Raw genomic sequence first — 15,565 nt, forward strand, 5'->3', positions numbered from 1 at the left:
TAATATAAAGGTATCTTTAAAAGCAAAAGAAAATAGTCCCTCTAACTAACCTGTTGATGAGCGTATGCAGAATCAGTGGTGAGCAGCGGCGGTGTGTGCTGCAGTCCGGTTGGAAGCTCTCTCACGCTCTCATTCAGAGTAGGAGCGTTTGTTCAGGAGAAGGGAGTGTGGAAGCACAACCTGATACTTAATAGTGGTGTTGGGGGTGTTCCCAGCCGACTTTTTCCACCCCTACACCCTTACGAAAGTGTTCAAGAATTGCACCCCCCACTTTTAAAGGCTTACAGACACGCCAGACCTGCCAAAATGTGAAGTAAGTGAGCTAAGGGGACTTTATTGCCCCTGGCTTTTGTTTTACAAACGTGGGTCTCCTTCCAAACAGCACACTTCCTCCTGAATTGTTTGGTATAATAGGGGAGCACATGGCTGATTGTCAATTTTAACTGACTGTCAATATCCCTCACTTAAATAATTTATACTGGGGGTCCTCAAACTTTTTAGAACAATCATAATCATACTAAATAACCATAACCATTAAAAAACATAAATCAACTAACAGACTCAATGAATAGCCTGTTTGTGCAGTGAGCATTTTTTATTTGTTAAAGAAGTAAACCTGTTAAGTTGTCTATTGTGGTGTTGGTTCTTTCACTTTGTCATCCTTATCCTCTGTCACTTTGTCATCCTTATAAAGTTATGTTTTACATCTTGGAGCCATTTGTTGACATTAATATTAGCCCTGTGTTGAGATAAACATTAGATGTGCCATGGCAAGTCATCCTTCTCATTCTCCACATGCTTCTAATTCAACAAAGCTGGTACTATAATACTGTGTGATGCATTTTATTGTGGAAAAAATGTGGGAAAACCTGCAAGAAGTGTAGAGATTGAGAAACAGCACGTGTGATGTAAGCTTGTAGTGAAGTTCGGTTTTTCTCCCATCTCTCAAAAAGATGCCAGTAGGCAGATAACCTATTATATACAGTGTATCACAAAAGTGAGTACACCCCTGACATTTCTGCAGATATTTAAGTATATCTTTTCATGGGACAACACTGACAAAATGACACTTTGACACAATGAAAAGTAGTCTGTTTGCAGCTTATATAACAGTGTAAATTTATTCTTCCCTCAAAATAACTCAATATACAGCCATTAATGTCTAAACCACCGGCAACAAAAGTGAGTACACCCCTAAGAGACTACACCCCTAAATGTCCAAATTGAGCACTGCTTGTCATTTTCCCTCCAAAATGTCATGTGATTTGTTAGTGTTACTAGGTCTCAGGTGTGCATAGGGAGCAGGTGTGTTCAATTTAGTAGTACAGCTCTCACACTCTCTCATACTGGTCACTGAAAGTTCCAACATGGCACCTCATGGCAAAGAACTCTCTGAGGATCCTAAAAGACGAATTGTTGCGCTACATGAAGATGGCCAAGGCTACAAGAAGATTGCCAACACCCTGAAACTGGGCTGCAGCACAGTGGCCAAGATCATCCAGCGTTTTAAAAGAGCAGGGTCCACTCAGAACAGACCTCGCGTTGGTCGTCCAAAGAAGCTGAGTGCACGTGCTCAGCGTCACATCCAACTGCTGTCTTTGAAAGATAGGCGCAGGAGTGCTGTCAGCATTGCTGCAGAGATTGAAAAGGTGGGGGGTCAGCCTGTCAGTGCTCAGACCATACGCCGCACACTACATCAAATTGGTCTGCATGGCTGTCACCTCAGAAGGAAGCCTCTTCTGAAGTCTCTACACAAGAAAGCCTGCAAACAGTTTGCTGAAGACATGTCAACAAAGGACATGGATTACTGGAACCATGTCCTATGGTCTGATGAGACCAAGATTAATTTGTTTGGTTCAGATGGTCTCAAGCATGTGTGGCGGCAATCAGGTGAGGAGTACAAAGATAAGTGTGTCATGCCTACAGTCAAGCATGGTGGTGGGAATGCCATGGTCTGGGGCTGCATGAGTGCAGCAGGTGTTGGGGAGTTACATTTCATTGAGGGACACATGAACTCCAATATGTACTGTGAAATACTGAAGCAGAGCATGATCCCCTCCCTCCGGAAACTGGGTCGCAGGGCAGTGTTCCAGCATGATAATGACCCCAAACACACCTCTAAGACGACCACTGCTTTATTGAAGAGGCTGAGGGTAAAGGTGATGGACTGGCCAAGCATGTCTCCAGACCTAAACCCAATAGAAAATCTTTGGGGAATCCAAGCGGAAGGTGGAGGAGCGCAACGTCTCGAATATCCGCCAGCTCCGTGATGTCGTCATGGAGGAGTGGAAAAGCATTCCAGTGGCAACCTGTGAAGCTCTGGTAAACTCCATGCCCAGGAGAGTTAAGGCAGTTCTGGGAAATAATGATGGCCACACAAAATATTGACACTTCAGGAACTTTCACTAAGGGGTGTACTCACTTTTGTTGCCGGTGGTTTAGACATTAATGGCTGTATATTGAGTTATTTTGAGGGAAGAATAAATTTACACTGTTATATAAGCTGCACACAGACTACTTTTCATTGTGCCAAAGTGTCATTTTGTCAGTGTTGTCCCATGAAAAGATATACTTAAATATCTGCAGAAATGTGAGGGGTGTACTCACTTTTGTGATACACTGTACATTGCGTATTTGCACATCTTCATACAACCATTCTCTCACTCAACATAAATCTTTCTGAAACTTAACTGGTATCTCCACACAGCACAGTCACCTTACATATTCATATTCACCCATAATTTATTTTATTATTTATCTTGAAATCCATACTTTAGATTGTACTGGTTATTGTGTAAATATCCATATGCTTATGTAAATATGTTTGCCTCTTTTTAAATATCCATATGCTTATGTAAATACTTTGCTTCTTCTTTTTATCTTTCGGAGAGTGTCTAACTAAATTTCGTTGTATGCAAGTATAATGACAATAAAGGTTCTTCTTCTTCTTCTTCTATAACTTTATCTAGGCTTGTTTGCTTGTGTGTGTGCCCGAGTGAGTGAGTGAGTAAGATGACTTGGCATCCTGTCCAGGCTTTAGTCCTACCTTGCACCCAAGTGTTTCTAAGGTCAGCTCCAGACCACAAAACACACTGATTAGGATAAAGTTGTTTCAGAAAATAAATGAATAGGTGAATTAAAACACAAATGTAGGGCCGTGACAATGATTTAAATAAATACATAAATATATTGGAAATAGATGACAAGACATTTAATTAGCTGGTATATGGTTTAAAATAGATCCATTTATCCTCGTTAGTATAGTGGACAGTATCTCTGCCTGTCACACGGAAGACCGGGGTTCGATTTCCCGACGGGGAGGTGGCAATTCCTTTTTAACAGGGACAGTGGTAGCCTAGTGGGTAGAGCTTTGGACTATCGACTGAAAGGCTGAGAGTTCGAATCCCAGCTCTGCCATGCAGCCACTGTTGGGCCCTTGAGCAAGGCCCTTAGCCCTCTTTGCTCCAGGGGCGCCGTACAATGGCTGACCCTGCGCTCTGACCCCAACTTCCAAACAAGCTGGGATATGCAAAGAAAGAATTTTGTTGTACTGTACATCTGTATATGTATAAATGACAAATAAAGGCATTCTATTCTATTTTATTTAAATATTGTTACATTTTCTTGATTTGTTAAAGTGCCTGTATAGGTCCTCAAATGGCAAAGCAGTAAAATTCACTAGCCCACTACCACTGGGATCCAGGGTTTGAATTTCAGCTTACACATAAGGTGCACTTGTCAGTGCACTCTCAGTACCTGTCCCAAGCCCTGATAAAATAAGGAGGGTTATATCAGAATGGGCTTACGGTGTAAAACTGTGCTAAGCCACGTATATGGACTACAGTGATCTGCTGTGACTACCCGTAATATTAAAGCAGCCGGAAAAAGGAAAGAAAAATCTCCAATACCGTCTAGGGAAACTTTAAATCTGACCAATGTTTAGAAACCACAGGTTTGTGCAGTTAAGTTCTAGAAGGAAAAACTATCCATTACACTTTCACTATACTTCACTATAATAACAAAATGTACCTTGACAAAATCCTGAGGCAGTCGATCAAAGATGAAGCTTGAGTTCTCATCCAAATCCACAAAATCCTGCTACTGAGACTGTAAAAATGTAAGCAGTTTTAGACAAAACTATAAAGTTTCTTGTTTTTTCTAATTATCCGGGTATATGTATGAATGTTTTATCAGCGTTTGCAACATGCTTAATTTTTAGTTTTCATATAAAAGTTACGGAAAATACTGTGGTTCACTAACATCTTAGGCTCAGTCCCAATCTGCACACTAATGTTATACATTAAAGATATAAATACACCAATAATAATCAATAAGTAATAAATAAAACCGGTCAAAGTAATGGTATTGAAAATACATGGAAAATAAAACATCAATCAGTTAAAAACACTTAATTTACACCTTCTTTAGACAAATTCTTGGGGTGGATTTGACAGTAATCAAACAAAAAAAGTTTTAAAAATAAAATATAGATGTGAATATGTGAATAAATAAAGAATACTGTAGTTAAATGATAAAATAATTTATGCAAAAATGTGTGGAAATGAAGGTTTTTTGTACAAGGTATTTCATCTCAAAACGATAAGGACAAAGCTCACAGCTATATTACTTATCAAGAATGCAATACAGTAGACCCTTGAGGTACGAACGGTTTACCATACGATCATTTTGGGTTACAAACGATCTTTTTTAACTTAACGTACGAACAAATTTCGGATTACGAACCAAAATTCGCAAAACACGTGACGTCACGAACAAGTTCTCCGACCGTCTCTCTCTATATATACAGTGAGCGGAGAGCGGACAGTGTTTTTTCGGTGTTTTCTTTATATTTTGTAAAATTCAATATTAAAATGTCCCCAGAGAAGGTGAAGAGAAAGTGTAGTATTGAGAAAATGAATCTATTACATTTGTTGTTGCCAGTAGATGTCACTGTGTATCAGGCAGAGGGGACAGTGAGTGAGAGAGAAGAAGGAATTAGCTGAGTAAAGTATTCTTTCTTTCGTGCAATTACACCTACAAAATACACACTTAAAAATAAAGAAAGAAATAATGGAGAAATATGAGTTATTGTAGTTTCTGGTAGATACATTTGATGAAAAAGAAGAAAATGTATTACGGCACACATAATGTACTGAAATGTGGTGTGTGTTTTATGTACAGTACTGTACTACTGTGTATTGTTTATTATTGTTTATTACAGGAATGTCCATTCTATCATTTAAGATTTAAGGGAAAATATACTTGTTTTTATAACAAAAAAGACCATTTAAGACATTAGAATGGTTAGGTGGTTTGGGAGGTCTGGCACGGATTAATTCTATTTACATTATTTCTTATGGGAAAAATAGGTTTAACTAACGAACATTTCGACATAACAGCAGCCCTTTGGAATCAATTAAATTCGTAAGTCAAGGGTCTACTGTACTTTAACTTATTCACTTATCTTCAGTAACTGCTCCATCCTGGTCAGATTCAAGATGGTATGGAGCCAGTCTTTAAACTCTAAAACACACCATCACTCACACAAGACAATGTCTACTTACTGGCATGTTTTTGAAAGGTAGGGAGAAGCTGGAATACCTAAAGGAATCCCATGTAGAAACAAGAACTTCCAAATACAGTAACCTCAGACTGTCTGAAGCAATTCCTTGAGCAGCAGTAACACTACCGGCGTTAGCTTGATGACCAAATGCAAACGTTTCATGAAAATGTAATTTTCTATTAACAAACTTGAGAAATAATTCATGAATTTAGTAAATTTGCAATAATTTTTAAATAATTAATAATAAATAATAAAACTTTTTTTTTTTTTTCATTAGTAAATATCTTGCAGCTGAAGAAAATGAATGCAGATAAGCAACGTCTACCCACAAATCCTCTAACAACCCGTTCTGGTGTCCAGCACAGAGGTGCTTTAACAACACTGTAGCAAGCCGTAGCCTAGTGGTTAGGTACTGGACTAGCAATCAAAAGGTCACTGTTTCAAGCCCCACCACTGCCAGGTTGCTGCTGTTGGGCCCTTGAGCAAGGCCCTTAACCCTCAATTGCTCAGACTGTATACTGTAACTGTAATGTAAGTTGCTTTGGATAAAGGTGTCTGCTAAATGCTGAAAATGTAAATGTTAACAACAAACTTAACTCCCCCCTACTTTAGCAAAATGCCCATCTTGCCTTCAACATATTTGTGCATAAGTACCTTGTATTTAAGATTAATTAATATTATACCAGTATTAATGGCAGTTTACTTCTATTGTCCATGTTGGTCACATTTATGGAGAAAGGTTTGGGAGCTATTGAAGATCCACGCGTCAACAAATTATATTTGTGAGAAAACAGGGTCCCCTAGAGGTCAATCGGTGCTTGTGCATGTGTCCCTTTGAAAAAAATTACACTTAACATTTACTCATTGTACATGTTAAGATCATGTACAGCAACATTGCATAAGTGCACCATATAAGGCACTGATAATTTGTGCTTTGTTTATTTATTAGGATTTTAACGTCATGTTTTACACTCTTCAGTTACATTCATGACAGACACACGGTAGTTACTCGTTACACAAGATTCATCAATTCACAATGTTATATCGATCACAGTCATGGACAATTTTGTATCTCCAATTCACCTCACTTGCATGTCTCTGGACTGTGGGAGGAAACCGGAGCACCCGGGGGAAACCCACGCATACACGGGGAGAACATGCAAACTCCACACAGAAAGGACCCGGACCACCCCACCTGGGGATCGAACCCAGGACCTTCTTGCTGTGTGGCAACAGTACTACCCATTTAGCCACCGTGCCGCCCGATCATTTGTGCTGGACAATTGTCAGCAGAACAGTGACATGATAGTGACTTCATATTGTGTATGACACTGGTATCAGCAGCACTGCTGACATCTTTAAACACCAGTGTCACTTTGATTAGGATTTAATCAACCTGTGGAAAGAAACTAAGAAGTGATTAGGGTTAGGATGACTAACACAGACTGCGCAAGACTATTATTCTGTAAAGCAACTGAGGAGTACAGTCAGTAAACGTATCATAGCTACAAAGTGCACCTGTATGCTAGGTATACCAGTAAAATCACCAGTGAAATTAGGTACAAGATGGGTTTACCAAATATTATAAACAAACAAGTGAGTGTATACATAAAGGTCTCTGGTTTAGGCCCCACCATTGCCAAGTTGCCACTAAATTGCCTTAACCCTAAATGGTTTGCACTGTATTCTATCACAATTAAAAATCGTTTTAGAAAAAAAGCCTCTTGTAAAGGCCATAAATGTAAATATATTTAGCCATGTTAACAATGCCGTTTTAAAACCAATCTGAATGTAAAACATCAACACAGTATATAATTAATAAGGAGATTTATTACATATTACATATAGAATAACGAACTCGTCACATCTGGATAGCAGTAATGAAATGCATGGGATAGAGAGCTTCTTTATTCTTTCTTTTTGGGCATTGCTGCTTGAAACAACTCATATAAGACAAATCCACTTCCTGTAGAGAGAACACAGAATAATTACTCACAATCTATTATCAATAATAATAAAGGCTTAAAATTTATGACAATGACAGCATGGTATGGTTACTAATGTGAATCCAAAATAAGTGTTTAAACATTATCTTTTATGACTCATTTTTTTTACTTTTCTACACTTCTACTTCTGACTATTCACTTTTAGTACCAAACATAACCTAATTCAATTTGGTTAGGTACAGTTTAGGTTGTTTTTTTCACAAAGAAAAAAAAGTCATATTTAATTGACAGCAGACTATCTTAATGATATATGATTAGATACACTGATTATAGGAGGCAATATCCTTCAAAAGACTTACCAAAGACTGTGAGGGCCATTGTTGCCGTGTACAAGAGAGCATCTTTGGAGCCTCCTTTTAAATGAACAGGCAAACCATTGTCCTCCTGGAAAATCAAAGAGTGTTTATGATCCCACACTTTAGTGGAATGTAACACAGTAAAAGACTTGTAGTGTTACATGCAGGCAAAGCAATTTCACTAGTATAATTACAGAAAATAAAGCAAAGATCTTAAAACTTAGTCTCCAGCATCTCTTTCATTTTCAGATAACAACAATTAGGGGAAACTGGAAGGATCTGGTAACACAAAAATGTATTCTGTATTGTAATTATAATGCTTTATTTTTAAAGCAAAGACACAGTCACACAGCTACATGTGTGTCAGCATCTAAAATTCTATTACTGCAGTCAGAGTAGTAGGTGAAGCTTTTGGCTAACTGATTTGCCTTTTTGAGCATCACACGCTAATTACATGCAATGATTAGTAGATCCAGCCATCTACACATAAACCCCTAGAAGCACATTTCAGAGCTACATACTTATCTGATTTCCTATAGAAAGACAAAAAAAAACACACAAGTAATTTAGTCCAGAACTTAAAGACTTGAGTTTGGTAGTAACAGTGGCAAAGTGTATTAGACTTTATACAAAATTCTAATGATATTATAAATACATGTGATTATATTACTGTAAATATTAAGCTAGCATAATTAACAATTACAGCTATAAAAGCCAAATGGCAAGCAAATTTATCAAATTGAGAAAACCTGCAAAAAATTGGCTCATGAGCAATACCAAACTTGCATCTGACTAATTCAAAAAGACCTGGTATTATTCTAAACTCCAACAGAATTCAGACAGAAAACATTCTTTGCATGCTGAGCTGTTTCCTCTGTCCTGCTTGCATGTGTATTTAATTCATTAAATGTAGTTCTATCAGATTCCAGACCATCTCCAGACTAAAGCTATAAAACATCTGTCATAACATCTGAACAGTGAGGATCCTGAATCAAAAACTGCTATTTATTTTAGCCATCTGACTTTTAAAGATTGTGTAAATCTGACAAGACAGATTAACTATGAGCTGTGGGATTGGAGACCAATATTTTTCATTCCTAAAAATCAGGCATAATGTCCTAAACCTTATTAAATCCTGGTAATAAAAAAGCAATTTACCATTAATAAATTCATTGCTGTAACCAAGTAAATGACCTGAACAGTTATAGCCTATTTTTCCAAGGTCTATCATATCTACAACACTTTGTTACATGAACTGAAAAGTGGTCAGAATTAGCCTCGACTCATTTCACATGAGTTTGCTTAATGGTGCATTAAGGCAAATTAAGTATTATGGGCTTCCAGGTTTAAAAAAAACATATTTCTTTCCCCTGATATTCAAATTTTGATTTCTCCATTTACGTTTTGTTAGGCAAGAATAAATGAAGTGCACCTCATTTTTACAAAGAAAACAGGTTGATTCTTATCAGACATGGGACAGTTAGTGCAGCTGTCACGACCAATGGAGCTCTCAAGGACGAATTCCAGGCAGTGTTATTGACCACGTCGGGTGCCCAAACAGGCACAATCGGCTGTGCAGAAGGACGGAGGTCTCGAGACTGGGCTTCATTGTTGCTATACAATTGCGACCTCTGCTGCCTGGTCAAGGCACTTGCACTAAAGGTGTGTTATTCACAGTGTTCACAGATTGTCTCTATGGTATGGTTCTCTGGGAGACTTCACAACAGGCAAATGGAAAGATACAGAAAGATATTCTCTAAGGTGACAACAGCAGAAAGTGGACGCCAGTCTACTTTGAGTGCATGAATGTTTAGAAAATGCATTTGACCAAAACAACAAAGCAAGATCTATATTTGTTTGTTGAGTTTCCTGTACGACAATATATTACTGCAGTTAAAATAACTGAATACATGTATGATGATGATTATATCTAGTTTTGAGTGTAAAAACTATAAAGGATAAAGCTCAACTAACCACTTAATTAAGAACTTACCTGAAACATTTTCTGCTTGGTAGCAATTTTGTTGTTGATCTGCCTGCGCGCAGTATTTGAGAATGGCCGACTGGCCACCTGCCTCAGAGTCTAATCAACACAAAATGAACAATGAATTGGAAAGATGTTTAAAATGTATAAGGTACCATCCAAGACGAGTCTCTTACGCTCTTAATATTAACATTCTAAAAAATTTTTTAGCTATGAAGTGTATTATGTTAAAGCCTAATATTGTAATATATGCAGACAGCAGTACCTCAGCAGTTAAGGTACTAGACTAATAATCAGAAGGTTACTGGTTCCAGCCACACTGCCATAAAAATTGAACTGTTGAGCTTCGAGCAGGGGCCTTAATCCTCAATTGCTTAAACTGCATTCTGTCATAATTGTAAGTTGCTTTGTTTAGAAGCATTTGCTATTTGCTCCAAATGTAAATATTATTAATTTATTATTACCTGTATTCATAATGTGTACCATTGGTAACATATAGTTAAAGTCAAACGATTATGTTTATTTGTAAGGAACGTACTTTATTTCATTATGATAGAAATATGACGATTTCTGCAACCGTTTACTAAAATATTTTAACACATTTAGGTAATGTTAAGTTTATTGTGGGTTGACTAAATCAGCTGGGTCGCAAATTAACAAACAGTACCACAGATTTCAGAGTAATATTGTTGTTTATACAGTTGTATAATTTTATTTAACTGTATGACATGGCATCTTATTTACGATTTTTGTACACCTAGTGACTCCTTTATGCACATATACATATAAAAAGTAGACTAGGAAAACTTAATGCTGAAAGGACATTTATGAATAGCATCAATTTCTAATTCTTAAGTACACAATAAAGTACAAACTGTTAGAACACAGATGCTACTGTCCACAGTTCAGCAAGGTGTATATCTCTGTGGGCTTACAAACTGCCATGAAAAAGAAGCCCTGAATGCAAAATATGAAAGCTTAAAGTTTGACTGATTACATTGACAATACAAGTTTGCAGGAGAAAAAATTGGATAATGATCATTAGTATATTTGGAGGAGAAATGTGATGCAATCAAATCCAACAAAAATTTTGATTTAATAGTGTTATGATCTGAGGAGGTTTAAATACCAGCTGAACTAGAGTATTGGAAAAAAGGAAGTGGATTATTGACTCCAAAATGATCGAAACCTTGGCACAATCAGAAGCTTTATGAAGACAGTGACTTGTTTTAGAATGACTACATGCTACATTTACACTTACATTTTCTGCATTTAGCAGCCGCCTTTATCCAAAGCGACTTATATTACAGTTACAGTATACAGTCTGAGCAACTGAGGGTTAAGGGCCTTGCTCAGGAGTCCAACAGCAGCAACCTGACAGAGGAGGGGCTTGAACCAGCGACCATATGATTACTAGTCCAGTACATTAACCACCAGGCTACTGCCTGCTAAAGATTAACATTTTAAAGTTTAAAGCATATTACTCCACAAAACTTTGCAAGCGTTTGAGAATGAATCCTGTCTAACCAACGTTAACTTACAGGCAGTAGGAACCAATAATAATAATTCATGGCAGATGGAATGCCTTTATTTATCATATATACAGTCACAGATACACGTGTACAGTACAATGAAATGCAGGATTCGAACTAACAGCCATACGTTTTGATAGCCTAATGTTCTACCCACTAGGCGACCACGGTCCCACAATAAGCTTTTAACATAACCCAAGTTTACATTTAGCATTAGCACTCTATACTGTACCTATATTATCTTTCTGTAGTCCAACTGCCCTTTAAATGAATACAAATTAAATGACACTGTTTACATCTCAAAGGTCAGCCAGCTTTCTCTATAAATGCACTAATATTAATAGCATATAAAAGGTCATTTATATCATTTATGTCATTTTAATAAGGATAACAGTTTATTATAAATCAATATCATAGTTTTCGCATTACACTAGACTGATCATACACACACAAAATAGTAAATATTAAACATTAAAACAAACCGACTTACCCTGATTTGTCTAAACATGATTCAAGTTCTCAACAAGGACACTTCTATACCTCTTCCTACTGAAATTCTTACCGTTTCCGGTTTCTCAAGGCAGCTTGTTAGTGTGAGTGTCTCCACCTAGTGCACTAGAGTGAACATGGAGTGTAACGTGCCCTACGCACTTCTTCAAATTATGACTTTATAACCACGCAGAGATGTTCACAAGTCACAAAATACGAGTCCGAGTCAAGTCACGAGTCAATATAATATACACAAAACATATATTGGAAGTGTAGCATAGAAATAAACAAATATGTAAGTTTAGATAAAAAACAACAACAGATTAGCGACTGTATTTTGCCATTTTACTTTGTGCCTTTACTTTGCTAGGTACCAGTTAAAAGCTTAAATTGACGTTTCGTTTTCATATCGTGTGCAAATTACGGCACAGCGGCCAAAATCCCAAACACAGCAAAAAATCCATAATACTGCTTACCTTACCATGTTCCAGATGCTATTAAATTTATAACCGTGTGTTGTCCCATTAGGAATATAATTCGTTATGTTGTAAATGTGCTTATAACTAAAAACCTCCACTTTTCCCGGCTGTGAAGTAAAACACTAACTCGTTCTGCTCATCTGTGTGATGCTGCAAACTAAATACATGCAAATAACAGCATTTCTTACTTAAAATTACAATCAGAAGGTCTGATTGGTTCAGAAAGCGGTTCTTACAATTATTAGCGCCAATTCTTTAGGAGCGTTCCATTCACATTATCTGTTACTGTGAAGTGCACTACGTAGGGTATTCCACCATTTTAAGTAGGGAGCGACGCTTCATCACTACGCCGGAAGCTGGCTGGAAGATTTACCAATTGGGTGCATTGCGCGTTAAGACGGCTGGAGAGTTATTAGTGAGCAGAAAATGACACGATCAGAATGATGTTGGATGTTGCTGACTTTTGTCCACAAGTCATTTTATGTGAGTCGCGAGTCCGAGTCATTTGAAACAAGTCCAAGTCGAGTCTGAAGTCGCTGTGTGTGCGACTTAAGTGCGACTCGGACTCGACTCGAGTCCCCATCTCTGTATCTACGTTTACGCCAAACAATACTAACATCAGAGTGACAGTGGTAGCCTAGTGGGTAGCGCTTTGGACTATCAATCGAAAGGTTGAGAGTTCAAATCCCAGCTCTGCCTTGCAGCCACTGTTGGGCCCTTGAGCAAGGCCCTTAACCCTCTCTGCTGACCCTGCGCTTTGACCCTAGCCTCCAAACAAGCTGGGATATGTGAAGAAAGAATTTCGTTGTACTGTACACTGTATATGACAAATAAAGGCATTTTATTCTATTCTATCTTATCTCATCTTATTATGTAGTGAATACTTACACTCATGCAACCCATCCGTAACAGAAGTTAGTTTTTGCAGTTTTTGGTCCTTTTCACAGATTTTCTTACATGAAATAACATAAGGTTCTTTCTTGAATGTGTTTCTGCATAGAATTATTGTACAGCCTTTGTTTTGTGTATTAGTGTCAGGTACTCTCAAGCCCATGTGAGTATATTTATCACAACAGCATGATGGTTTCTCATGCAGTACTGCCTAAATGCTCAAAGATCCCACACATTTAACAATGGTTTCTGGCTTTGTCCTACACAGACTTCTCCGAACTCCCTTTTCATAATGTTATGCACAGCAGATGGTGAAATGCCTTAAGTATTTGCAGTTTTGCGCTAAGGAATGTTATTTTTGAACCATGTTTCAGGCACCAAGTTCAAAATCTGTTTATATTTACAAAATACAATCAAGTAAGTCAGGCAATTTGTATGTTTGCAAATACTGATTGTGCACTGAGGGCTTGTGTCTTAAATAAAGATAATATTGAAATGTCCACAAAATTTGGTTCTTTTTAGAACTCTTCACAGAAATATATTATTTTCCATTGTAAATGTCACTTGTATTTCAGATAATAAGCTGATATAATTTCAGTTAACTTCAAAAAGTCAATGTTGTGTGAAACTAATTTACGTTTCTTTTAGTGGACATAACATTGTTAATCCTTTCAGATACCATGTCCATTTCAATACACAAGGCTTTTCTCTGATCATTTTTTCTATGATTTGTGTAATCGGAGAGTGTCCTATCTATTTTATTTATTTTTTTACATTTCACATCAAGCATAGCTGACAACTAAAGAAATGACTTAAAGAAATTACATTTATAAAAATGTATTTTTTGTCTAGTAAATTCCACTTTATGGATGTAAAACATGTATTATTAGGTTATTGTAAACTGTATAACTGTAAACTATTTATTTCCTTCTCTGTCCATAAAGCTTATTTATAGATGGTTGTGGATGTCATTTTTGCATAGAGTTTTAAAAGATTCACACATCAGAAAAAAAGCAAAACTTCATTGTATTATCTTATTATGGTTATTTTATTACATTATCTATTTTTACAGAGGATTTAACAAATGCGTATTTAATCTTATGCTGCTTTTTAACATATCTGATTTCACTGCTTTAAGAATGAATTAAAACTGAGTTTATATCTTGGGCTATGTAGTATTGAAGCAGGATGGACACTTGTTGCTTGAGAACAAATCTGCCAATTACAACAGAATTCAAGAGATAAAAAAGGTTTTAAATTGACATACAGTGAGGACCAAAAGTCTGAGACTAGCACTGTATTTGGCTTTTTTCATTTAATTAAATTTTCATCCCAAATCCCAATCCCAAATATGATCAGCCAAACACTTTGAGTAAAAAGTTGAATAATGTTACATGAATTATAGAATTTAATAGTGTTGGGTTTGACCTTATTTATAATAAAGGAACAATAGCTGCAATTTTGGTCCCCACTGTATAAAACAGATACAATCATTATGCCACATGGATGTCATATTATTTTATGTAGACTTTAAAAGAATAAAACATTTATGAAATGAAATACAATACAAAAAAATTAAGAACTTACAAAGCTAGTTAAATACAGGCACTCAGTTATGAGCACCATTATTGCTATTACTAGCATACAGCTGTTGACTTTTTTACTTATCTGTAAGGAGAAAAAAACTTGACAGAATAGCCCTGTAAAACAAGAGAAGGTTGAGAAACTGTGTTTTCTATACAAAAAAATATAAATAAAATGAATAACAAGGCTAGACAGTGCATTTGCAAATGTCCTTGGTTCTAAGGTTACTCACAATGTGACATCTCAATTAGACACTTGCTCATAACAACTGCTAATAACCAAGAATAAATAAGAATAAATGCCATATTTGTCACTGGTTTTGACATAAACTTGTACTAACACTACTAGTCAGCTTAAAATATGACACTTTACTAAAAGTTATTTAGAAGGTGAATAAGATCTAAAGCAGCTTTTTAATTCAGAAATACAATGTGAAATTCTTTAAAATGTACTGTAAGGACATGTTTTCAACACATATTCTTAAAACCATTACCATTACAAAGTACTGACTTTTATTATTTCCTAAAAAGCACAGTGTTACCAGATCCCTAAAGTGCTTTATACATTGTGTATAATATATTATTAAAATCTGTACAGCATTGCTGAGGAACTTCTTCTGAAATAATGCCCTTAGTATAGAATACATAAACACTCAGTAATGCTAAACAGACATAAATATCAGTGCTTAAACAATTAAATAAGATGTCTTTTTAAGACAGACTGCAAAGGATTGTCATTTGA

The 15,565-nt window shown here is 36.5% G+C and overlaps 1 protein-coding gene across 1 annotated transcript; it reads right to left on the reverse strand.

Annotated features, from left to right (window-relative positions):
- Nucleotides 1–7,373: 7,373 nt before the first annotated feature.
- On the reverse strand, nt 7,374–11,975 carry LOC134324980 (cytochrome c oxidase subunit 7A2, mitochondrial). Its single transcript, XM_063006955.1, has 4 exons — nt 11,872–11,975; nt 9,859–9,948; nt 7,869–7,953; nt 7,374–7,529 (listed from the first exon to the last, which is right to left on the reverse strand). Exons 1-4 carry the CDS (start codon nt 11,887–11,889, stop codon nt 7,471–7,473), a joined length of 252 nt encoding a protein of 83 aa, XP_062863025.1. The 5' UTR covers nt 11,890–11,975; the 3' UTR covers nt 7,374–7,470.
- Nucleotides 11,976–15,565: the final 3,590 nt, after the last annotated feature.

Source organism: Trichomycterus rosablanca, chromosome 13 (genome assembly GCF_030014385.1).
Source record: "Trichomycterus rosablanca isolate fTriRos1 chromosome 13, fTriRos1.hap1, whole genome shotgun sequence".
In the NCBI taxonomy this organism is placed as follows: domain Eukaryota; kingdom Metazoa; phylum Chordata; class Actinopteri; order Siluriformes; family Trichomycteridae; genus Trichomycterus; species Trichomycterus rosablanca.